General features: G+C 36.4%; 1 protein-coding gene across 9 annotated transcripts in view; it reads right to left on the bottom strand.

Annotated features, from left to right (window-relative positions):
• Positions 1-25,460, bottom strand: part of MLLT10 (MLLT10 histone lysine methyltransferase DOT1L cofactor) — a 200,228-nt gene that overhangs the window by 93,730 nt on the left and 81,038 nt on the right. For 8 of the 9 annotated variants that reach the window (XM_037510692.2, XM_054695130.1, XM_054695131.1 and 5 more), the window contains 3 exons: positions 11,433-11,536; positions 9,510-9,603; positions 7,242-7,337 (listed from right to left, as the gene is read on the bottom strand). In XM_037510692.2, the coding sequence (XP_037366589.1) occupies positions 7,242-7,337; positions 9,510-9,603; positions 11,433-11,536 (294 nt within the window). The remainder of the gene's footprint in view (positions 1-7,241; positions 7,338-9,509; positions 9,604-11,432; positions 11,537-25,460) is intronic. The other variant, XM_054695132.1, reaches the window with a different exon arrangement.

Below are 25,460 nucleotides of genomic sequence, written 5' to 3'. Positions count from 1 at the left end.
TGCTTGCATAAATAAATAAATAAATATTTTTTAAAAATTTAAAAAAAAGGCATTCAAGTAGTAGGGGGAATGACAATGTGTAACATTTGAGACTAGGTCATAAAAAATACTGCAGTTTCTGTCTTGCTCTCTCTTAGATCACTTACTTTGAGAAAAGCTAGGTGTTATACCATAGGTTGCTCAAAAAAATCCATGCTACAAGAAACTGAGGTTCTTGCTATATCAACAACTGAGGTTCTTGCTAACTGCTTCTAATGAAAAACCATGAGTTAGAAACAGCCAGTGTAGGGCCTCCCAGGTGGCGCAGCGGTTGAGCGCTGGGTTGTGAAGCTGCCCGCGGCCTCTGCGGCGCTGGTTTGATCCCCGGCTGCTCCCCGGCCACCAGAGGAGGGTCCCACATGGCGCACAGACCTCTCCTGCCGCCCGCTGCTCCCCTCAGCAGTGTACTTCGGTCCTTCTGCCTGTTCTGCTCCCTGCTCTGGCTCTGGTGAACTCTCTCACCCTCCCGCGCTTCTGACTGTACCCAGTGCTTCTATAAACAAAAACAAACAAAAGAAAGAAAGAAAGAAAGAAAACATGCCTCTATATATATTAAAAAAAAAAAAATTAAAAAATTAAAAAAAAAAAAAAAAAAAAAGAAACAGCCAGTGTAGAACCTGTTTTCAGTTACAGAGACTCCATCTTGTCTCTAAACTATTATGTTGAGACTTCTAAGTGAAAAATTAAACAGCCTGGCTCAGTCATTTGGTGACTACAAAAAAAAAACCAGAACCAACAAAACAAGAGGTTATCTGTTAATCTTGACAGTAGACCTCCACATTGTCTGAAGACTTTTTTTGACCAATCAGAGACAAATAAATTCATGGACCAACCCAAAAATCTCACCATAATCTGAGACTCTCTCACTTCCTGATCCTTTAAAACTCCGCTATAACCCTGACGGAAAGCACCATGGGGACTGCCCCCTAGTCATTGAAACAAATAATGATTCCTATTCTTGAATAACTGTTTTCCTAGTTATATTACAGTCTGGTTATTTCTCACGAGGCACCAATAAGACCACCAATAAGACAGCCAATAGCTCTATAGAAGTTATAAGATAATAAATGTTTATTATACTTTTAAGTTATTCAATATTATGGTAATTGTCATATTGTAATAAGTAACATGTTTTGTTTTGTTTTTTAACAAGGAATGTGATGCTATTATAATGAGGAATTTGATGCACTGAAAATGTGAGAGTTCTTTTGGAATCAGGTGATGGGAAAAAGCTGAAAGGAGTTTCAGGAGATGACTAGACAAGTGCAAAATTAACAGACTCTTATCAGAAACTTTATGGACTTTCAGGAGGTTACTGCAAAAATGAGAACAATATAATGAAAAATTAAAGGGAGTTCCTATTATATAGTAACTCAGAGTTTAGCAACCTTGTTGCCTGTGTGTTTGTTTTTTTAAGGTTTATTTATGTATGCATACAAGAGCTGGGGTGCAGGCCAGAGGTGCAGGGGTGAGAGGATTCACCAGAGACAGAGTGGAAAGCAGAACAGGTGGACTGACTGAAATACACTGCTGAGGGGAGTAGCAGGCAAGATAACAGAGGTCTGCTGAGCCATGTGGGTCATCTCCCTGGCCAGGGATCAAACTCGTGCTACAGTAGCTCAGGTTGCTTCATAGGGTTCACTCTTAACCCCTTGCACCAATAGGGAAGCCCCTTGTTGCCTGTGTTAACATTAAAAATCAAAAATGTATTTAATGAACTGTATGATTTAACAAGGGGGATTTTTCTAGGTAGTATGTTGAAGATATAGACTGATTTCTTCTTGCTATTTATAGTAATAAAGCAAATATACAGAGATAAAACTAAATCTGAAGGACTAATGACAAAACAGAACCTAGACTTGCTGGGTTTAAAAATTCCCTCTCAAACAAAGATAAAAATTCTGACATGGTCAAAAAACCATTATTTGAAGAATAAAACCAATGGTGTATTTGTAAAATCCCTCTTTAAAATCTAAGGTGCCTTCAGAGAACTTTAAACAGGGATTCAGAGATGCCAAAGTCATAAAAGAAAAAGAAAGAATGAATAAACAATCCTGACTGGGGAAAATGGGAAGAGACATAAAAACTAAATGTGATAAATGCAATATGTGATTCTGGATTGGTTTCTAATCCAGAAAAAAATTCCTCTCCTTCAGTAATGGCTATACAGCAAGTCTGAAGAAAATTACACTTAATTCACTTAGATTCTACAAGAATCTATGGACTTTAAGTGAGGATTTACTCTATACAGAGAGCGCAAATGAAGAAGGACATGATAAAGCTACAAGGTAACTTCTAGAAATCTGGGTGAACAGTAAACAGGAATAATGTGAAATATTTCTCGCAACTTTTCCCAAGAGTCTAAAATTACTACAAGATGAAATTTTTAAGATATTTTAATCCTTCCAGCTAGCTGCCGAACACCACTGCAAGATGAACTAGCTTTATTTATAAAACTCATGAACTGGGCCTCCCCGGTGGCGCAGCGATTGAGCGCTGGGTTGCGAAGCTGCCCGCGGCCTCTGTGGCGCCGGTTCGATCCCCGGCTGCTCCCCAGCCACCAGAGGAGGGTCCCACATGGCGCGCAGACCCCTCCTGCCGCCCGCTGCTCCCCTCAGCAGTGTACTTCGGTCCTTCTGCCTGCTCTGCTCCCTGCTCTGGCTCTGGTGAATTCTCTCACCCTCCCGCGCTTCTGACTGTACCCAGTGCATGTATAAACAGAACAAACAAACAAACCAGCTAACAAATAAATAAAGTATGCCTCTATTAAAAATAAATAAATAAAAAAATAAAACTCATGAACTAGCCCTGTTGATGTAGCTTAGGACAGCTGAGCTTTTTTAATTAATTAATTAATTAATTTTTTGGAGTGGGACCTCAGGGCCGCACAGTGCCATGAATCTTAACCCCACTCCTGACATCCCTAGCAAGGAGAGTATAACTCAGAAGAGGGTATAACTGAGAAACATTTTAGGAACTTTTAATAGGGAGCCATGTACGTGGGCTCTCATTGGAGGAGTTGTGAAAGTAAGCTGCAGGGCCTTTACTCCCTACCATCCATCCCTACCCCAATCCCCAGCAGGAGAAGCTCTCCCTCCCCACAGCCCCCCAGCACCAGCAGCACACTGCCAGTCCCTGTAGCTGCAACTCCACCTCCCACCATCATTCAGTAACTGGTTCTTCTCCCTCTCCCTCTACCCTGTTGGTTAGACTAAATTGATTTTTTTTGTTTTGTATTGTTTTGGTTTTTTTTTTCCAGTACCAAAGGCCCTGCTGTTTGCAGTTATGGTGGTGGGTAGCTGAACCCAGAACCAGTGAGAGAGGTTTTCACCCAGTGACAGTGTTTGGTCCATTTGCCTGATAATACTTCCTAACTAGTCCCATCGCATGTCACTCTTCAGCACCACCAAACACATACATCAGACATTCTCAACTGTTCTGCCTTCTCTAACTCTGCGCATGTAGAAGCTTAAAGCTTCAAACTGAGTGGAAGATTTCCAAAAGGAAAGTACACAAGAAAGAGAAGGGGATGACAAGTTACTCCCATTATTGAAAACTTTTTTTTTTTTTTTTTAGATTTATTCATCTATGCATATAAGAGCTGGGGTACAGGCCAGAGATGCCGGGAGGTGACAGGATCCACCAGAGACAGAGTGGGGAACAGAACAGACAGACCAACTGAAATACACTGCAGAGGGGAGCAGCGGGTGAGAGAGGAGGTCTGCAGCACCATGTGGGTTTCTCCCCGGTCAGCCAGGGATTGAACTCATGCTGCAGAGGCTGCGGATTGCTTCATAGTGAGTTGCTTAATCCCTTGCGCCACCAGGGAGGCCCTCATTACTGAAAACTTTTAATAAAAGAAGCAATGAAAATTCCATGATTCAAAGCTTCATTCCTCTAAGGGGCCAGTTCGCTTCAAAGAAACAAGTAACCCCTAAACAAAAGGGAAACCCAAAGTAAACAAAACCCTAACCAAATGCCTATCTCCCAAAACCTCCAATCTACCATAGCTGTTTATACTGGCAATAGCTCCTTTATCTATTGTCAGCTATTAATAACAGACTGGAACCAAAGGCAAATAAGGAGAGCTGGGAGTGGGATGAAAGATAAATCCCTATCACTGCAGTATGGGATACACAGATTTCTGGTATACCTACTAGGACTTGAGTGCATGTCCATATAAAACAAAGTAATGATGATGTGACTATAAAGTATTGTAGGTGTATTTTGGACACATTAAGGATTTATTAAGCAATGATGAATAGGAAGAGGATGAATATGAGGATCAAATTAGCTGGCACAAGTTATCTTTTTTTTTTAAGATTTTTTTATTTGTACAAGAAGTGGGGTACAGGCCAGATGTGTGGAGGGTAAGAGGATTCACCAGAGATAGAGCGGGGAACAGAACAGGCAGACTGAGTGAAATACACTGCTGAGGGGAGCAGCGGGCAACTCAGGAGAGATCTGCCATGCCATGTGGGTATCTCCCCAGCAGGCCGGGATCGAACCCACACTGCAGAGGCTGTGGACAGCTTCACAGCACTGCACTCAACCAACTGCACCCCTAGGGAGGCCCAGTACAAGTTATCTTAATGCAATAAATAACCACTGATTTCTAAATTATGACCTCCAACTTAGCCTTTAGGGAAAAAATCCTTTCTAAACCTGGAAGCCTCCCAATACAATATTCCCATCATGTTGCTGAGTCTGATCTGTCTCACCATTTCCCCATATATCACTTACACTTTAGCAGTACTTCTGCATATATAAGAACACTAGGCTTAAAAGTGAATTCCATTCCTTTTAAAATATATTGCCAGTATTTTTCAATTTTTGTAGAAATCCCCTTATTCCAAGCTGTATCTCACCATTAACTTTTCCTCTCTTCTTGCTAGCATTTCAGTTAGTCTAACCAATGTTAACAGATCTTGAGCCATAGATACCCTCTGAAAAGCAAAGGCTATGCAGTCTATTTTCTTATAATTAAATAATAAATGTTAATTTCTAAATGGCTTATTACATTTTTAAATAAGTGATTTTGATTAGCACAATACTGAGTATTAAATATTCTTAACATCATGTATTTATAATCTAGTAAATGATGTCTTAAAATATATGTGCCAAAAGAAAAACAGATATAAGAATGCAGAGGGAAAGATATTTCAACGTAGAAGTAAAATCATCATCACCTAAATTTAGCTGATAATATACAGTATTTAGTAGTTAAAATATTTAGTAATTAAAATACTAAAATCTAAATGATTTATGACTACTACCTTTCAAATGCAATCTTTTATAACAAAGTGCAATTTCAATACAACCCAACTGGATGTTAAATTCTTAGAAGAGGAGAAATGAAAGAAAATCTGTAACACCCTATCTTTTCAGCTATATTGTTACTTATCACACTGTATTAAAAAATGGGCTTTCCCAAATATTCCCAAGATAAGCAAACAAGTATAACAGTAACAAATTTATAGTATGTTAACATCATGGATAATCAATAAATTCTAGAGATTACAAAATAAAATGTACAAATAGATTTTAAATTTGATAACAAACAAAACCAAGTTGTAGTAAACATAAATGCTAAAGGTAAAATCCAAAGAGTATTTAAATACTAATGAAAATACCAGCTTCTAAAACTTAAAACTAAACAAGTTTATTGTTTCTAATCTACTATTTAACAATGGCAAAAAAATCATAAAGTAAAAATTCTAATTCATTGCTAGAGCAAAAAGAAAAAAAAAACAGTAAGTCATCATCGGTACTGTATTTATTCAACACTGTACTATAGTTAATAGTTGTATATGCTCATAAAGTTAACACTTCTTCAAATAAGATAATGTTCATAAAACGCAAAGAACATCACTGGTAATACCTCCCTCTTCAAACTTTTATATTTTTAACTGAATTAACACTGGATTGTAACATTATATAGGCTTCAGGTATACATCATTGTAAATCAACACCTCTCCACAATTTCTAATAAACCTTAATCTAAAATCTCCTATCCATGCATTAAAAAGATGAAAATCTCACAGGGCTTCAGTAAAACAGTTAACTAAACCAAATATGCCATATTTTTAACAACCAAAAAAAAAAAAAAAAAACAGACAGCAGATAGAACCCCACTATATATCACTATCACAAAAATACCTCATTTAAAGAAATCAAGATGATTATACATAATACTTGCTGCCTAAGCTCTACCAAAAACAAATAAACTTCACAAATGCTTTATTGGTGACTATAAAATGACAATTATTTCACTCATAACAGGAAAATTAATCTCAAAACTAAATACTTAAGCTTTAAAAATGTTTACCTTGGGAAAAAGGCACAAATACAAATTCAAACCACATTTATATCAAACTAAGATCAGCATTTCAACCACCCTCTCAAATCTTATTTATAAACATGAAAATGCTAGGTAATCTGGTTTTTAACACAATCTGTAGAAATGTTTTCCAAACTACTTTATACCAATTGCTTAAAAGTAATATTCATATCTAATTAAAAATGTCTTTTGTAGCCTCATTTTGTTAAAAAACAATTCATAGCAATATACTTTCTCATGTTGGCAACATGTCCCATGAATAATTCTACAGTGCTTATTATTAGTTTACTAAAACTTATGCATATTCTGTAATGTAACTAAAAATGAAAGCAGAAAACAGGCAAGTCAGAAGAAGACAGATTAGTATTAGCAAGCTTTTAGTGTTTTAATTAAAAAGACAAAATATTCTTAACCAAGTGGTATGAAATTTAGCCATGAAAAAATAATAAAAAAACATTAGCACTACTAGGGGAAAAAACAGTCAACAATTTATAGAACTTCAAAATTGTTCTATTCTAAAGGACAGAACTGATAAACTTACTACTTACATGTAATCAGTTACTAATTAACATGTAACAGGCAAAGCGTATTTGCTGAAGTCACCTAAAGATTTCACAAGATGACCACAGTAACAAATGTAGTAACTTCCTCATGATTTCAATCATGAAATTTTCAGTTATAATGGGTACAAATTCACAAATATGGCATTATTTTAAACCTACTCTGTGTCTTAATATAAGCCAAAATTTGTCTGTTATTTTAATTTCTCCATTCAGTTACCAGGAACTTAACTTTATCTAAAAAAGGGGGGAAATCTATTAAGTAGATGTGCTACATATTTAGCAACAACAAATCCACTTACTTTTTTCTCTTTCTCATGATGTTTATCCTGAGAGTGAGAGGAAGAATCACTTAAACTTTGATCATATGACCTATTAGATCCCCGTTTGCTCTTTTTCTAAAAAAGAAAATATATATACATATATGTATATGTATATAAAATCTTTTTAAATAATCTTTTTATTAGGATTAAACCAATGCAACTGTGAACTATATTTGAATGTCTAATGAGGCAAAAAAAAATTGTCTCACTATTTCAAACTATTAACTAAGTTTAGACATCATTCACATATTATCTAATTCAACATTAATGCCATATTTTTGTATATGTATTAAAATGTATGAAAACAGACTTTTTTCAAATAGGCACTGGCTTGTTACTTTATCACAAAATCACCCCATTAAAGAAATTAACTATAATTTTCAATATTAAATTTCTGCCTTAAAAAAAGTTCAACCAAAACAGAGAATGCCATATTGAAAAAAGATGCCGAGACTAGAAGAATAGAAAAGTAAATATTTGAAGAGTTACTTTATGCCACTGAGAAAAGCAAGAAGCTTTTAATATATTTTCAGTATTAATATATACATTTTCTAAAAACTTATCTCTGCAGTTAAGGAAAAAAAATTAAAAGAAATGTCAGTATTAGGCCCATGCATATTCAAAGCATTACTAAAGGTATTACATATTTGTATTTAAAATACTTACACAATTGCATAATAAAGCATGGCGGTGAGAGTTCAGATGTTTGAAACTTGAAGGTAGCACAACTAATTAAACTAAATTAAAAAATGTTCACATTCCATGCAAATGTAGAGATTGTACAAATTCATGAAGTTACTACACATTTTTTCCCCAACAAGCAAATGGGATAACATAGCAATGAGAAAATTCTATTTAAACAAGCTTCAAAATCTACTTTTATTATTTTCTATATTATATATCACCTGTTTATTAGATCTGCATACATGTATATAGAATACATATCATCTCTCACTGAGAAAGTGAAGATTCCAATATGATTTTAACATCCAGGAAGAAAACTTTTTAACTTTACTGCTTCAAAAATTCTATTAAAATACTTCAACATTAAAATAAATCATCTTCAGTATCAAACTACATATGTACATGCATATGCATTCAAGTATTTTACATGAATAAACCAGAATAATATAGCCATGAACTGTTCATTTCATGAGAAATGGGCCTCCAATGATATTATTCACTTAAAAAAAAAAGGAACAAAAAGAGAGTCCATTCACACAAGGAAACAGTAACAATTTTTTTTTTAAATAAGATACTAAAGAGGAAAAAAGAAGTCTTAAACTTTCAGTGTACAAATCTGATTATTATCAATAAAAACTAAAAAATACACACTTGGAACATTAATGAAATACTGATCCTTTCGAGGAACATGGACACAAATATCTAAGAGTTAATCTAATATTACTAGCTAAATCATCCACACTACTATTATAGTAAAGACAGACCAAATCTAAAATAATCCCAAAGTTGTATTTAAATGTATTTTCCTCAATATTCTTTCTTTTTAAAGATTTATTTATACATAGAAGAACTGGGGTGTAGGCCAGAGGTACAGGGAAGGTGAGAGGATTCACCAGAGACAGAGTGGGGAGTAGAACAGGCAGATCTACTGAAATACACTGCTGAGGGGAGCAGCGGGTGAGACAGGCAAGGTCTGATGTGCCCTATGTGGGTTAGCTCCCTGGCCAGGATCGAACTCAGGTTATCAAACTCAGGCTGTACTAGGCCACCAAGGAGGCCCTTTTCCTCAGTATCTTTCAAAGGAGTTAACAAACAGACTTAATTCAGTTTTACTTTTTACTACTATTTCAGTTTTATTTACTAGAAATAAAAACAAAGAGGTAAACAGAAAGATAAATGGGCAACAGTACGGAAACAAAAAGATGAGAAACAAGTGACAATCACAAAATATATTATCAAATGTCAAAAATAAAATGAACTGAAAAAATTTTAATTTATAAACAGCTATTTATACATTTGCTTTATCTACTAAATATATAAACATACTATTAGTTATTAATTATATTCTAAATTAGAATTTTCAGAATATTCAACTTTATATGATATTTTTTACTCTAAATTATATTATCAGATCTCTTAATTCCCAATAAAGAATATGTTAAGCAAAATTAATCTCAAGCAAAAATCAAAAGAAAAGGAATTACTATTATGTTTTTATAAGTCAATTCTACTGTCAAAACTAATCATCATCATTTTAAAATTAAGTTTAAGAGAAATTCTTACCAGTTTACTAAAATGATATTTACAGTAGCCACAGTATTGGACATTATCTGCACCATTACCTTCTTCTTCACAAAGTAGTCCAGCAAACTGAGCACTAAAAATAAAAGACAAGTATATCAATAAAATAGAAAGACATATGGACAAAATTTATATACACATAAATTATATATAGTGTGTGTATATATATATAATATACATATTACACAGTAAACATATAAATTAAAATTCACTCCCTAACATGTAAGTTTGTAAGGAAATCTATTTCCTAGAAGAGAAATAAAAGCTTTATTCTAGCTGAGACAGAGTACATTTCACTCTAACCTGCAAATTATTTTTTTTAAAGCAAGGGAAATGACAAACTTTAGTTACATGTGCACATAGGATATGAACTTCTGATATTTTTTAAAATCTGTATTTATGGTTTAAAGTAAACTTTTCATCCTTTCCTAACAAAGATGAAGATTTATGCATGTAATTATGCCAACCAAAAAAAAAATTAAATTTCCTTAAGATAAACTCCCTCTCACCTCCCTCCCCCAAATAATAAACATTTCATTTCACTTTTTCAATCTGTATCATAGATACAAATGGAAAGGCCAGGCCTCTATAGGATTGAAATGACAAGATGATATTTCTCTTGGATGCAGGTCACATACTATTAAAAGAAAATTTCATTCACCCATTACTAATTTTGCAACTCTAAATGCTTCAAGCCATAGTACAAATCAGTAGACAAGAAAACATCAGCTGTGTTTTCCAGCCAAAAACAATAGAAGAAATGTAATTGAAACCTAAAGTTACGATATTAATATTTTTTTTTTTTAATAGAGGCATGTTTTATTTATTTATTTGTTTGTTTGTTTGTTTTGTTTATACATGCACTGAGTACAGTCAGAAGCGCGGGAGGGTGAGAGAATTCACCAGAGCCAGAGCAGGAAGCAGAGCAGGCAGAAGGACCGAAGCACACTGCTGAGGGGAGCAGCGGGCGGCAGGAGAGGTCTGCGCACCATGTGGGACCCTCCTCCAGTGGCCGGGGAGCAGCCGGGGATCGAACCGGCGCCGCAGAGGCCGCGGGCAGCTTCGCAACCCAGCGCTCAACCGCTGCGCCACCGGGGAGGCCCAACGATATTAATATTTTTTTAAAACAGTACAAAAGTTTATAACCACTACCTAGTCAATTTGACCTTCCATTTTTAACAGTCTGTAACTTCAGTATAAGAACCATGTACTCAAAAATAAAGGACCTCCTTCTTTGGAAAATTAATTATTAAGAAAATTTATAAAAACCAATAATTCTTTTCCAGTGCCCAAAGTAATCTAAAATGAACTTCATAAATCCAAACACTAAAAGTCCAGGAAATACCATGTGCCTTCACTGGTTGCTACAGGCTAAGTCTTAAATACATAGATTACATGGGTTATTCTCAAACTTTAATTTTGAACTGCTATCTATCATGTACAATATTTTATTTTAGAATTTTTGCACTTGAAATTGTATGAGGTAAAATATCTAAAGCTGACGTTTTAAGAAGTAGTTATATAATATTGAGAATGAGGCTGACCTTTTTCCCCCTTCTTGAAACACAGAATTTCAGGGTGTACTATCATTCATTGAATCCCTACTAATGTTTTAAACCAAGTTTATCTACATTAGTTTTTTTACTCCCAATAACAATTCAAAGGGTAAATAACCAATACCAATATTTTAAATAAGATGAAATTCTAAGACACTAGAACCAGCATCCATTTACTGAAAATTCATTCTGATAATCTGTACTCAATTATATGAATAGTATATATTATAAATAAGTAAATCTAAACACAATAACAACCCAGTAAAATTCATTGTAGATAATATTTGAGTACCTAACTTAGTCTTTGACTTACAAAGTATTCCTTGTTTGATTATGGAAACATACTTACCATGTCACATGGAAAGCCTGTCGACATCCGTGTTTATTACATGTCATGCAAGCACCAGTGGCTGCTTTGCTTTCTCTTCCTTGTTCATCACAAATATAACAAGTCTTAAGGCAGAAAAACAAAACAAAAAATGAAATATAAACTTTACTTGTGCTTCACCAGAATCTGTTATCTTTACAAGTCAAAATCAGGTTTACTATCTAGCCTACTTCAAAGCATGAATTTATTTTTTCTTACAGTGTCCTAACTTTTACAAACAATACAAACATGAAAGCATGAATAAGGTTATACAAACAGTCCTAGTAGGAATTCACAAAGCTACCTGTCTTTCTTAGATGCAAAACCCCTGCAAGATAGGGAAAATTTTCACAGGCACTTAGGCCAGGAACCAGGACATACCTGACCATGCCTTAGTCCTAAAATATCCTCACCAATATTAACTGGTTCCTATAAAAAGGGCATAAGGGGCCTTCCTGGTGGCGCAAAGGTTAAGTCTCAGCATTAGAAAGCTATCAGCTGTGACTGCAGCACAAGTTTGATCCCTGGCTAAGTAGCTAACCCACATGGTGGAGCAGACCTCTCCTGTCTCACCCGCTGCTCCCCTCAGCAGTATATTTCAGTAGATCTGCCTGTTCTGCTCCCCGCTCTGTTTATAGTGAATTCTCTCAACCCTTGCACCTCTGGCCTGCAGCCCAGTTCTTGTATGCATAAATATACAAAATAAATCTTTAAAACAAAAGAAATTACAAGATAAGCAAACAAATGGGAAAGTGTAACCCAAACACTGAGAAACAGCAAACAACAGAAAATGACTTTGAGGGAGCTCAGATATTATACTTAGGAGACAAAGACTTCAACCAAATGCAAATTGTGGAGTTTAAAATTTAGTAAAGACACTTAACAGTAATATTTCAGTTCACCATAGGGAAAATAAAATCAACTAGCTTAAAATTAGATCAAAAGAGATTTTAAAATCTAAAGGATAATTTTTTTTTAAGATTACACAACTCTAAAGAACAGTTTCGGAGAAATGTAGGACATGATTAAGTATATCAGCATATGATAATGAGAAACCAGGAGAGTAAATGAACAGAAATTATATCTGAAGAAATAATGGCTGCAAACGTCCCAAATTTGCTGAAAACAATAATCCACATAAAAAAAAAAAATGGAACAAACCCCCAAAAGAATAAATACAAAAAGATTGACACTAATATAATAAAAGTCAAAAATACAGAAAATCTTGAAAGCAACAAGAGAAAAATGGCTTAAGACATGCATGGAAAATACAGTACAATAAACAGCTGAGGTCTCATCAGAAACAACGGAGGCAGTAGAATAACATTCCAAATGCTGAAGGAATAAAATTGTCCACCCAAAATCCCATAACCAGCAAAGGGATATTGTAAAAATAAAGGTGAAATAAAGACATTTTCTGAGAAATAAGAACAGCTCTTTTGCTGTTTCAAACCTAACTAACAAGAAATACTAAAGAAAATTGTTTAAGCTAAAAAGAAGTGACCTGAGACAGTAATTATAATCCACACACAAAAAAGTTCAATTCATCAGGAAAATATAATAATTATAAGCGTATGTGCATATACAAGAATCAAGTTGGAAAAAAATAATTTGATAATTTTAATTGTCATAAAATAGTTACTACTTCAAGATTATTATAAATTGAAGGTAATTGAGAAAATACTCCCAGACACAGCATCATGGAGAAAAATTGTAAACTGGGGAGAGAAAATTACTACCAAACAATACTACATTAAAGTAAAATGTCATGTATGTGAATAAAACTAAACTCAGAGGCAAATTCATAGCCTAAAAGTTTTCACTTTTTAAGTGAAAAGAAAAACACACTTTCATCTAATTTTTTAAATAAATAGCATTCATATTAAAAGAATTCAGAGATCAAGTTCAACCCTACCTAGGGAGCATCACTCAAAACCTAAAGAAAGGGTTGTTTTAATTTCAAAATCACAACTCTTCTTGAAAACATGAACAATCTGCAGTCATGAGATAACTAAGTAACCTGAAAACCAAGGAGAGACACACTCTTGCCCATAACTCTCTAAGACACTCCAATTATCCACCAAAAATAGAACTACAGAGAAAGATAGGAAAAAGACATGCAGATAAGAATAAATCAGCTAGAATTTTAACAAAATGCTAAAGGCTGCCAATGGGCTAGTGGTATTACAGAACCACTGAATCACAAAGATGAGAAGTTCACGCCCACTCACAGGCTCTTTTCCACAAACTTTTTATAAGTTGCTCCTGGGAAATAGTGGAAGCAAGTACATAAAACTCCCTTGGTGGTACAGGCAAGAAGGAAGAAAACAGGCACCTTACTAAGGGAAAGATGAAATCTCATGTCTTGGCCAGAAAGCTTTTTTAAAAATCTTAAGTAATCTGAGGGACTGGCAGCAAACTTGTCACACCCAGGGAATGTGTAAAAAGAACTACCATGCTTGGAAGGACAAAGGGGAAAAATCCTTTACCTCAAGGAAAGGGTCAGAAAAATTCCTAATTGCAGTATCTATAACAGTATTACTATTTAGAAGTTTTCCAGCTTTGTGGAAGAGGTAAGAAGGTTTCTCCCTCACTAGTGCTTCCACAGACACAAAGCAAATTCTGCCATTTGGAGAAAGGAAAGGCACAGTGTAATAACCCCAAGGCCCAGATTATAAAGAGTCTACCAAATACTGAGGTTGGATCAAAATAACAGAGAAACCCCAAGCCCAAACCATCGATTAAGAAACTATAGCAATTTAATATTAAAGAAGAGGCAAAAGTATGGTAAAAGGAAAAGCTAAAGAGAAACCACCCTCTACTATAGCAGAACAGAAAGAGGTGAAAGCTGAGGATGGAATATAAACACCATGGAATTAAAAAACCCTTTACTCCAGTCACCAACTAAATACAAGGTATCATAAGAGGAGAAACAAGAGGTTAGGGACAGATCATTAAGGCACGCAAAATTACTCTGAGGTCTTACAACCTAATATAATTTATTCTGCTGAGTTATAAAACCTGCTTTGAACCCATAACCTCCCTTTTCCATCCAATTTCTTCTTTTAGAATGGAAATACCTGTGCTATGCCTACACCACTGTTATCTTAGAAAGGGATTAAACTTTCCTGCATTTCACAGATTGACAGATAGAAAGGGAATTTTGTCTCAAGATGGACTATATTGAGTCTCACCTACACATGATATAGAGGATTCAAAAGATGAAAAATCTGAATATTTTTGAGACTATATTTAGGTAAGATTTTGGATCTAAGAGGTAATATTGAAATATATGGCAGCATGAGGGGATAGAATGAATTTTGCTGGTGGTAAGAAAATGAACAGGGGGTGGGGGGAGGGAACAAGGGTGAACTATTAAAGGTTGAATTATATCTCCCTAAAAAAAAGGAATGTGAAGTTCTAAATCAACCCCTGTACCACAGAATGTGACCTAATTTGAAAATAAAGTAATTGCAGATATAATTATGTCAAAACAGGGTCATAATAAAGTAGGGCAGACCCCTACTCTATTATGACTGTGTCCTTATATATGAACACAAAAAAAGACACAAGGAAGTATATACCATGTGGATGGGGTGGAGATGACAGTGGTAAATCTACAAGTCAAAGAATGCCACCCATCAGCCATCACCAGAAGCTAGGAGGAGGCAAGAAACATATTCTCTCTCAGATTTCTGAGAAGAAATCAATCCTGCCAATATCTTGATTTCAAACTTCCAGCTTTCTCAATTGTGAAAGAATAGTGACTGCTGGTTTAAGCCACTGTTTGTGGTACTTTGTTATGGCAGACCTAGGGAATGAATAAAGAGACTAAGAAAACTGGTGTGAGCTGGTAATGATTTGCAGTTAAGAATAATGGAAGAGGGCCTCCCTAGTGGTGCAGCGGTTGAGCGCTGGGTTGCGAAGCTGCCCGCAGCCTCTGCAGCACCGGTTCGATCCCCGGCTGCTCCCCGGCCACCAGAGGAGGGTCCCACATGGCGCGCACACCTCTCCTGCCGCCTGCTGCTCCCCTCAGCAGTGTGCTTCGGTCCTTCTACCTGCTCTGCTCCCCGCTCTGGCTCTGGTGAATTCTCTCACCCTCCCGCGCTTCTGACTGTACCCAGTGCTTGTATGTATGTATGTATAAATAAATAAATAAATAAATAAATAAATAAATAAATAAATAAATAAATAAATAAATAAATCTTTTTTAAAAAAAAAGAATAATGGAAGAGAGAGAGAGAGAGCTCATTATCTTTTTTGTTTATTGGAAATAAATTCATTTGGAAATGACAATTTCTAAGATAAACAGAAACAATGTTATAGTAAGTAGGATACAAATTTAAACTTTATAAAAGCATTAAGTAAACACCTTAGAAAACATTTCAACAAGAAATAAACCTCAAAACTGTTATTCATATTATAAAAGATAAATCAAGGGTTCAGAAGAAGACTTTAAAAAAAAAAAAAAGCAAATGTTTGTGAAGAAAACCCAAAGGAAATGAGGTAACACCAAAAATAATTTTTACACGCTTAGAAAGATCTATGTGACCCTAGTATAACCTCAATTCACTAACCTACTTCAACCCAGACATTTTTTCTTTCTCAGCTAAAAAGCATTCTTTTGTTTCCTCATCATTGTGAAGAAAAGATAGATGGTAGATACAAAAGACACTTGACTTATCCTCTAAAAAAGGTTACATGGTACGTTATCTAGAATTGAGTGGTCACAGTTTCAGAGCAACACAATGCTTTGAACTTTCAAAGGAAAAAATTAGAACTATAACAGAAAACAAAGGTAATCTGTGTATTCTATAACTGTAGCCTGAGAAAAAATCACTACCAGCAGCATAGCCTGATCAAAATTAGAACTTGTTGCTAGATGCTCTACTTTTATTTGACACCATTTTATGGTTTTCTATTCTATGATCCTACTGCCCATTACTTTTGGAGGATGAAATGTCATTAAGCGAATTTCAGAATCTAGCAAAATGTATCCTGATCACTGCTTCTTAGATGTCTTCTATTAACATCTACTAGCACCTCTGCTCATCCTATTACTCCTTATATTTATCAAGTCTGCAGTAATATGTTGTCAAAGTGTTCCCATAGCTATGAGAAAAATCACTGTCAACATATCCAAATATGTGATTTTCATCAAAAGAGAATGAATTATATGGCACAAAAGACATTAATGTCTGACAATCCTTTATATTTTTTACTTCAGCATTTTGGGTTTTAATGCTATAGATGTAAACATTATGACAACTGAACTTTCCTTCTTAATAGTCTCTGACAATGAACCAGTCATTTAAATCTTCCATATGACTATGAAAACTTCAAGAGAAGTTGCCTCGTTTTGCCTTCTATGTGTCACATCATACAGAAAATATCTGGCTTGAACCACCTGTAGAGAATGAGTCAGTGTAAGAGCTATAGCTGACTATGTCAATTTCCTGAAACTTTGCTAAATGGTAATAGGACTGTGATATAGAGCTTCCTTAGTTCTACATAGCTTCTGAATGCTTGTGTGTTGAGATTTGGTCATACAGAGACTAATGTTTGCACTACAGGTGTTAAAAAAAACAACACTATATTTAGTACATACTACATGTTCTTATATAACCTAATTACTGAGAAATACATTTTAAAAAAGATTTCATTGTTTATTTTTTTTATTTTTATCTTTTTAAAAGATTTATTTATTTATTTATACAAGCACTGGGTACAGTCAGAAGCGCGGGAGGGCGAGAGAATTCACCAGAGCCAGAGCAGGGAACAGAACAGGCAGACTGAGGAAACACACTGCTGAGAGGAGCAGCGGGCAAGACAGGAGAGGTCTGTCACGCCATGTGGGACACTCGCTGGTGGCTGGGGATCGAACCGGCGCTGCAGAGGCTGCGGGCAGCTTCGCAGCTCAGCACTCAACCGCTGTGCCACCAGGGGAGGGCCTAGGATATCATTTTTTAAATGTGAAATGACCTGATAAGTAACCAAACAAAAATTAAATTGGTTATCATTTTTCATTATCAATGAACAAAAAAAATAAGTCAGAGGGCCTCCCCGGTGGCGCAGTGGTTGAGCGCTGGGTTGCGAAGCTGCCCGCAGCCTCTGCAACACCGGTTCAATCCCCGGCTGCTCCCCGGCCACTGGAGGAGGGTCCCACATGGCGTGCAGACCTCTCCTGCTGCCCCCTGCTCCCCTCAGCAGTGTACTTCAGTCCTTCTGCCTGCTCTGCTCCCTGCTCTGGCTCTGGTGAATTCTCTCACCCTCCCGCGCTTCTGACTGTACCCAGTGCTTGTATAAATAAATAAATAAATCCTTTTTTAAAAAATTACAAATACAATATATTAAAAAATAATAATAATAAATCAGAAAAGGAAATTGTGTGCTAAAAACGGCACTATCATAAACTATTAGATGACAATTATATATATTTAGGAAATAATGAGACAATATTAGAACTTTAGAAATAGGCTTGGTGAAACAAGATTTCTGTCACACTTTTATTTATGACAAAAATACCTGGTATAACTTCAGTGTTCAGTAATACAGCAATGGTTAAGCAAATTATGGTATAAGCACAGTTACAGTCATTCAAAATTATGAGCCAGGAATATCTGGGTGTACACTTGGTATCATTGTAACTCTTATTTTTTTTTTTAAGATTTATTTTTTATTATTTATTTCTATAAGCACTGGGTACAGTCAGAAGCACGGGAGGGTGAGAGAATTCACCAGAGCCAGGGTGGGGAGCAGAGCAGGCAGAAGGACCGAAGTACACTGCTGAGGGGAGCAGCGGGCGGCAGGAGAGGTCTGCGCGCCATGTGGGACCCTCCTCTGGTGGCCGGGGAGCAGCCGGGGATCGAACTGGCGCTGCAGAGGCTGCAGGCACCTTCGCAGCCCAGCGCTCAACCGCTGCGCCACCGGGGAGGCCCTATAACTCTTATTTAAAAATAAAAATGTTAAGATTTTTAAATACATTAAATATTAAATTGTTATTTATATATTTATTTGATGCAATCTAAAATTTGATAATTCTCATCATGAGTGGGAAACAGAGTTTGACTGATTATCAAGAGGTATTCGTATTCCTACTATCCTCCAGAATATATGTGAAATATATATCATATTTGCAGTGATTATTTTTTAATTGTTTTTTTAAGATTTATTTATTTATTTATTTATTTATTTATTTATTTATTTATTTGTTTATTTATTTATTTATTTATACGAGCACTGGGTACAGTCAGAAGCGCGGGAGGGTGAGAGAATTCACCAGAGCCAAAGCAGGGAGCAGAGCAGGCAGAAGGACCGAAGTACACTGCTGAGGGGAGCAGCGGGCGGCAGGAAGGGTCTACGCGCCATGTGGGACCCTCCTCCGGTGGCCGGGGAGCAGCCGGGGATCGAACCGGCGCTGCAGAGGCTGCGGGCAGCTTCGCAACCCAGCGCTCAACCGCTGCGCCACCTGGGAGGCCCATATTTGGAGTGAGTATTATTCTGAGGAATGATTCCTTATATTTGACCAGAAATTTGAGGGCCAAAAAAGGATTAAAAAAAAAAACCACTGGTTTAAAAAGCTTTGACATGTCTTCAAAGTATGTCTCCATGGCAACCTGCTATACTTTGCTAAGACTTTTAAAATCAACTCACACAAATCAGTTTACTCAATTATATACAAAATGATTCTAAGCTGACATAAAGTAGACTAATAATGTATACCCCAATTTAAATGTGCTAATGTTATACAATGAGGGAAAAAAAGAAATCCTAACACCAGGAGAGGTGGCTCTGTTTCTAACGAAGTCATTAAGTGACCTAAAATCACCTCTTTCAAAAGTTGCTCTAAAAATCCTTTATGAATTACTGAATATACTCTAAGTTTATGCAAAGTAAAGAAAAATTCTTAACTTTGTGCAGAACACAGCACCTGCAGTCTAGTATATGGACATCAAGAACAATTTATAAGTTTTTTCAATATTTGTTTAGATGGAACATTTATAAGACATAATGGTAAAGGACACCTGGACAACTCATACCTCTTGTAAAAATTGCCCTCTATGCTCAATTTCTGGAGATGAAATGATATACAGGTACCTGTGTTTTTCTAGATGAAAATGGGTTCTATACCTGTTAGAAGAAAGTTGCCCTGTTAGAAATTTAGAACTGAAAACACTGTAGGAAATTCAGATGAAATAGGAAGGTGAATTAGTGATTACGTGGAAACGGAAACAAACTAGATAAAGACAAAAAAGAGACGAGACTATAGTACCCTCATCAAAGATGGAAAGGACAGGGTCTCCCTGGGGGTGCAAGGGGTTAAGCACAGCACTATGAAGCTATCCCCAGCCTCTGCAGCAGGAGTTCGATCCCCAGCCAGCCAGGGAGCTACCCACATGGCACAGGAGACCTCTTCTGCCTCACCCTCTGCTCCCCTCAGCAATGTATTTCAGTCAGTCTGCCTGTTCTGCTCCCTACCCTCTCTTTGGAGAATCCTCTCATACCTCTGCACCTCTGGCCTCTACCCCAGTTCTTGTATGCATAAATAAATAAATCCTTTTAAAAAAAAAAAGATGAAAAGGACAGCATTCAAGATCTGACTTTCTAGGTCCTGGTCCAACGCTCCATCTATGCTGTAACACTACATAGCCTTTTATTCAACTACATTTGTGTTTTAGTACATTTAATTTTTAATTAAAATAGTCTTTGATCTTAAATTTAAACCCCATTATAATATTGGTTCTATCCCCCACCAAAACAAAAAACCCACAAAACCACAATCTGTCAAACCTGCCTTGTTTCAATATCATATTGCCTAACAATGCAATCTCCCCTTTAAGTATGAGTTTTTATAAAATCTTATATTTAGCAGATTATATTATATAAATACCTATCATCTAGAAGTAGCCAAGACAACACATGAACATGAAGCGAACTGACATAGGCAATTTGTATGTTGGTGAGATTAAAGAGTTTAATCCCATAAGGTATTTTAAGTTAATCACTGTGTTTTGCATTTCCAGAAGTTGAGACTGGAATTCTGCCTTTGAAAGTAAGAGAAGCAAACAAATAATACTTCGGGAAATTATATTCCCATTCTTTCACAATGTTTAATAAACCCTATTTAACAGTCTCTGGCTCTTGGAGTTAAAAGTGAAGCCGCACCCAAAAGCAAAAAACAAAGAATAAACATAATTTTAAAAATTCCCTGAGAAAAGAGAAATATAACAGAATGAGTATGTGTATGTATATGGAGAAGGGAGGGAAAGAAAAAGGAGAAAATTGAGAGAAGCCAAATAAAGGAATTCAAATTGAGAATCATTTGAGATACCAAAAAGGGCAAAATATCTTTCTACAGATCTGTTTTACTTTTCCAAAAGATTCAAACTGTCCAGAAAAGATAGAAATAATTTAAATGTTCATGTGAGTAATTAGAATAAAGTGTCAAGCAAAACAAACATATATTAGATACATACAAAAGCAAATATTCAATGTTTTGGCAGAAATGTGAATTATACCTTGTGACCTTATTAACATATTGTTAATATATGCTAGCAAACAACTTGTCAACACAAGACTTGATTTACAAACAAGGTATTAAATTCCACCAACATATGCCAAGAATTTTAAATTTAGCATCTTTGTTCTAAGAATCAAGTCAATTAATTCTACTATATAAACTCTATGTCTGGTGGTGATAATGTGTGTGGTAGTTAATTTCTTGAAACTGAGAAGCAATTCTGATTTTTCTTCCTTCCTGTCTTCTGTGACACAATAAACTAATCACCAAGTCGGTCAATCAAATCTCTTATTACCTAAATGTCTCTATCCATTCTTATTCACTCCTCCACTCTCCTACTTCAGACCCTTCCCTCCCTGGAACAATGTGAAAGCCTAAGTATTTCTATGTAACTATTCATCCCATCTACCCTCCTTACTCCAATTCTCCCCTTTCACTTATCCATTAAATTGGGTAGATCTGAGCATATTCCTCCCAAGTAATAAAAACTCTTCAATAAAAAGTTCAAGTTCTTCAATACTATATATGAGACCCCTGAAAACCTGGTGGCAAACAACCTCTATGGCATTCCGCATAGCTCATTCAAAGTTCTACCAACACTGCCATTTGTTCTCTATACCATCCACTCTTCCCTCCCCTATCATCCTCCTGGCTTATTCCTACTTCAAAGTTTTTGCTCCTTCCATCTATAAAATTAATAGTCACTCATATGGCTCCTACCTTTCTCCTCCCCTCATAGAGAGCACTGGGAAACCTCTTACTCGATTTAAAATTTAGTGAAGTTGGAACCTAAAGTATCCTATTTTTGGATCCTTTCCTCTCTTTGGCCTTGTTAGACTAAGTTAGGTGAACAACATTAGTATTTGTGAATCCTTGCTCATTCTACATCCTTTTAATAATCACTGATTTATACATGTCTATCACAACACATAGGAGCTCTATGTATTCCTCATGTTTCCATCAATTTCTGGTAATATGCTCCCAGCAATGTTATGCTGACTCTAACAACAGGACATGTCACAAATGATAACTAGATGAGTGGATGGTTTCAGTTCTACTATCTGAAACCTAGTTGTTGTTGTTGTTGTTGTTGTTGTTGTTGTTTTTAACAGCACTAACAGGAGCAGTAAAAATCACAGAATAGGGCCTCTCTGGTGGCACAAGGGGTTAAGATGCAGCACTATGAAGCTATCCACAGCCACTGCAGCGCAAAATCCCCAGGCAGGAAGTGACCCACGTGGCATAGCAGACTTCTCCCCTCAGCAGCGTATTTCAGTCAATCTGCATGTTCTGTTCCCCACTCTGTCTCTGGTGAATCCCCTCATCATCCCCCCCCCATCTCTGGCCTGTACCCTAATTCTTGTATGCATAAATAAATCTTTTGGGGAAAAAAATCACAGAATATTTAGTACTTTTGACATTTCTTTCACCTCACCAAAATATGCTGATAAAAACTTTGTTTTTAAAGATTTATTTATGCTTACAAGAACTGGGGTACAGGCCATAGAAGTGGGGGTGTGTGTGAGAGAGACTTTACCAGAGCCAGAGTGGGGAACAGAACAGGCAGACTGACTGAAATACACTGCTGATAGGCACAGCGGGCAAGACAGGAAAGGTCTGCTGCACCATGTGGGTTGCTCCCTGGCCGGCCGGGGATCTGTAGCCGGCCGGCTACAGAAGCTGCAGAATTGCTTCACAGTGCGGTGCTCAACCCCTTGCGCCATGAGGGAGGCCCTAAAAACTTTTCTTAAAACTATCCAACACTACTCCTTTTGGGGAAAAACTGCAGGATAACTGAATTAGAAATGTCAAGCTTTCCGTCTAAATATTTACAATTCAATGACACGACTTTTTTATATTTTTGGTTTATTTCTTTCCTTGGTCTATTATGATCCTTCCTTTACTTAAAAACACCAATTCCTTCATGGTCATCCAGTAACTAAAGACAGTTCAAAAGGATATATACAAAACATACATGTCATCTGTGAACTACACTCTGGAAATTGTTCCTTATTTTTTTTTAAAGATTTATCTATTTATGCATATTAAGAACTGGGGTACAGGCCAGAGGTGCAGGAGGGTGAGAGGATTCGCCAGAGACAGAGTGGGGAGCAGAACAGGCAGACTGACTAAAAATACTGCTGAGCAGAGTGGGTGAGACAGGAGACTTCTGCTGCACCACGTAGGTAGCTCCTTGGCTGGCCAGGGATCGAACTCGTGCTACAGAGGCTGCAGCTAGCTTCAGAGTGCTGTGCTTAACTGCTTGTGCCACCAGTGAGGCCCTGGAAACTATTACTTTCTAAACTGAAAAGCAGAAGCCTCCACCCCCAAAACATTTCACTTTTTTTTTTTTTTTACACATTACTCACATGAACATTTAAATTATTTCTATCTTTTCTGGACAGTTTGAATCTTTTGGAAAAGTAAAACAGATCTGTAGAAAGATATTTTGCCCTTTTTGGTATCTCAAATGATTCTCAATTTGAATTCCCACTGCTCCCCTCAACAGTTCATTTCACTGACTCTGCCTGTTCTGCTCCCCATTATGTCTCTGGTGAATCCGCTCACCCTCCCGCGCCGCTGACCTGTACCCCAGTTCTTGTATAAATGAAAAATAAATCATAAAGAAATAAATAAATAGGGCCTCCCCGTGGCGTAGCGGTTGAGCACTGGGTTGCGAGGCTGCCCGAGGCCTCTGCGGCGCCAGTTCGATCCCTGGCTGCTCCCCGGCCACCAGAGGAGGGTCCCACATGGCGCGCAGACCTCTCCTGCCGCCCGCTGCTCCCCTCAACAGTGTACTTTGGTCCTTCTGCCAGCTCTGCTCCCCGCTCTGGCTCTGGTGAATTCTCTCACCCTCCCGCGCTTCTGACTGTACCCAGTGCTTGTATAAATAAATAAATTAATCTTAAAAAAAAAAAAAAAAACTAATGAACAAGTGAAAAAGAAATCATGACAATAATTCCATTCATAATTGCTTTAAGAAGAATCAAATATCTAGGAAGTAACCAAAGAGAGGGACTTTCTCAATGTAACCCAGAAGACGCTATTAAAGGGTTTTGGCATAGGAGATGGAGAAAATAGTCCATATTTATGGATGGGCAGAATTGGTATAATCCACATGACTTTTATATCAAAAAAGATATATAAATTTAACATAATCCTCATCAGTACACCAACAATATTCATCAAAGAAACTGGAAAAAATTGAAATTTATATAAATCATGAAGGACTTTAGTAGCCAAAGAAATTCTCAGAAAAAAGGAAAAAATATTACCTCACTTTAAACTATTAAGCAACAGAAATTAAAACAATATAACATTGAAACCAAAAGCTGGTTCTTCGAAAAAATAAATAAAATAGACAAACCACTAGCCAGGCTCACAAAGGAAAAAAGGGAGAAAGCACAAATAAAACAGGATCATAAATGAAAGAGGAGAAATCACAACGGACACAGCTGAAATCAAAAGAATAATCAGAAACTACTATGAACAATTATATGGAAACAAGTTCAACGATCTAGAGGAGATGGACAAATTCCTACAACTCTACAATCACCCAAAGCTAGATAACGAAGAAATAGAACACCTAAATAGACCAATTACAAGCAGCGAAATTGAAATGGTAATCAAAAATCTCCCCAAAAACAAAAGCCCAGGACCTGATGGATTTACAAATGAATTCTACCAAACATTCAGAGACGAATTAGTGACTATCCTTCACAAACTCTTCCAAAAAATTGAGAAGGAAGGGATAATACCAAACACGTTCTATGAAGCCAACATTACACTAATACCAAAACCGAACAAGGACAACACAAAAAAGGAAAACCACAGGCCAATCTCCCTAATGAACACTGATGCAAAAATCCTCAATAAAATTTTAGCTATCAGAATCCAACAATGTATCCATAATTCACCACGACCAAGTAGGATTCATTCCAAGGACACAAGGATGGTTCAACATCCGAAAATCAATCAACGTTATCCAACACATCAACAAAAAGAAATATAAAAACCATATGATAATATCAATAGATGCCGAGAAAGCTTTCGACAAAGTGCAACACCCATTCATGATAAAAGCCCTTGAAATTCTTGGGATACAAGGAACATACCTCAACATCATAAAGGCCATCTATGACAAGCCAACAGCCAGTATCATTCTCAATGGCGAAAAGCTGAAAGCATTTCCATTAAGATCTGGCACAAGACAAGGATGTCCACTCTCACCACTGCTTTTCAATATAATACTGGAAGTCCTAGCCAGAGCAATAAGACAAGAGAAAGACATCCAAGGAATCCAAATAGGAAAAGAAGAAGTCAAACTATCACTATTTGCAGATGATATGATAATATACATAGAGAACCCCAAAAACTCCACAGAAAAACTAATTGAACTCATCAATCAGTTCAGTAAAGTGGCAGGATACAAAATCAACACGCAAAAATCAGTAGCCTTCCTATACACAAACAATAAATCTGAAGAAGAA

This window comes from Talpa occidentalis, unplaced genomic scaffold, assembly GCF_014898055.3.
Source record: "Talpa occidentalis isolate TD23 unplaced genomic scaffold, MPIMG_talOcc4v2.1 talOcc4.14, whole genome shotgun sequence".
Classification (NCBI taxonomy): domain Eukaryota; kingdom Metazoa; phylum Chordata; class Mammalia; order Eulipotyphla; family Talpidae; genus Talpa; species Talpa occidentalis.
The sequence above is the reverse complement of the archived record's forward strand: the minus strand, read 5'-3'. Positions and strand labels throughout refer to the sequence as shown.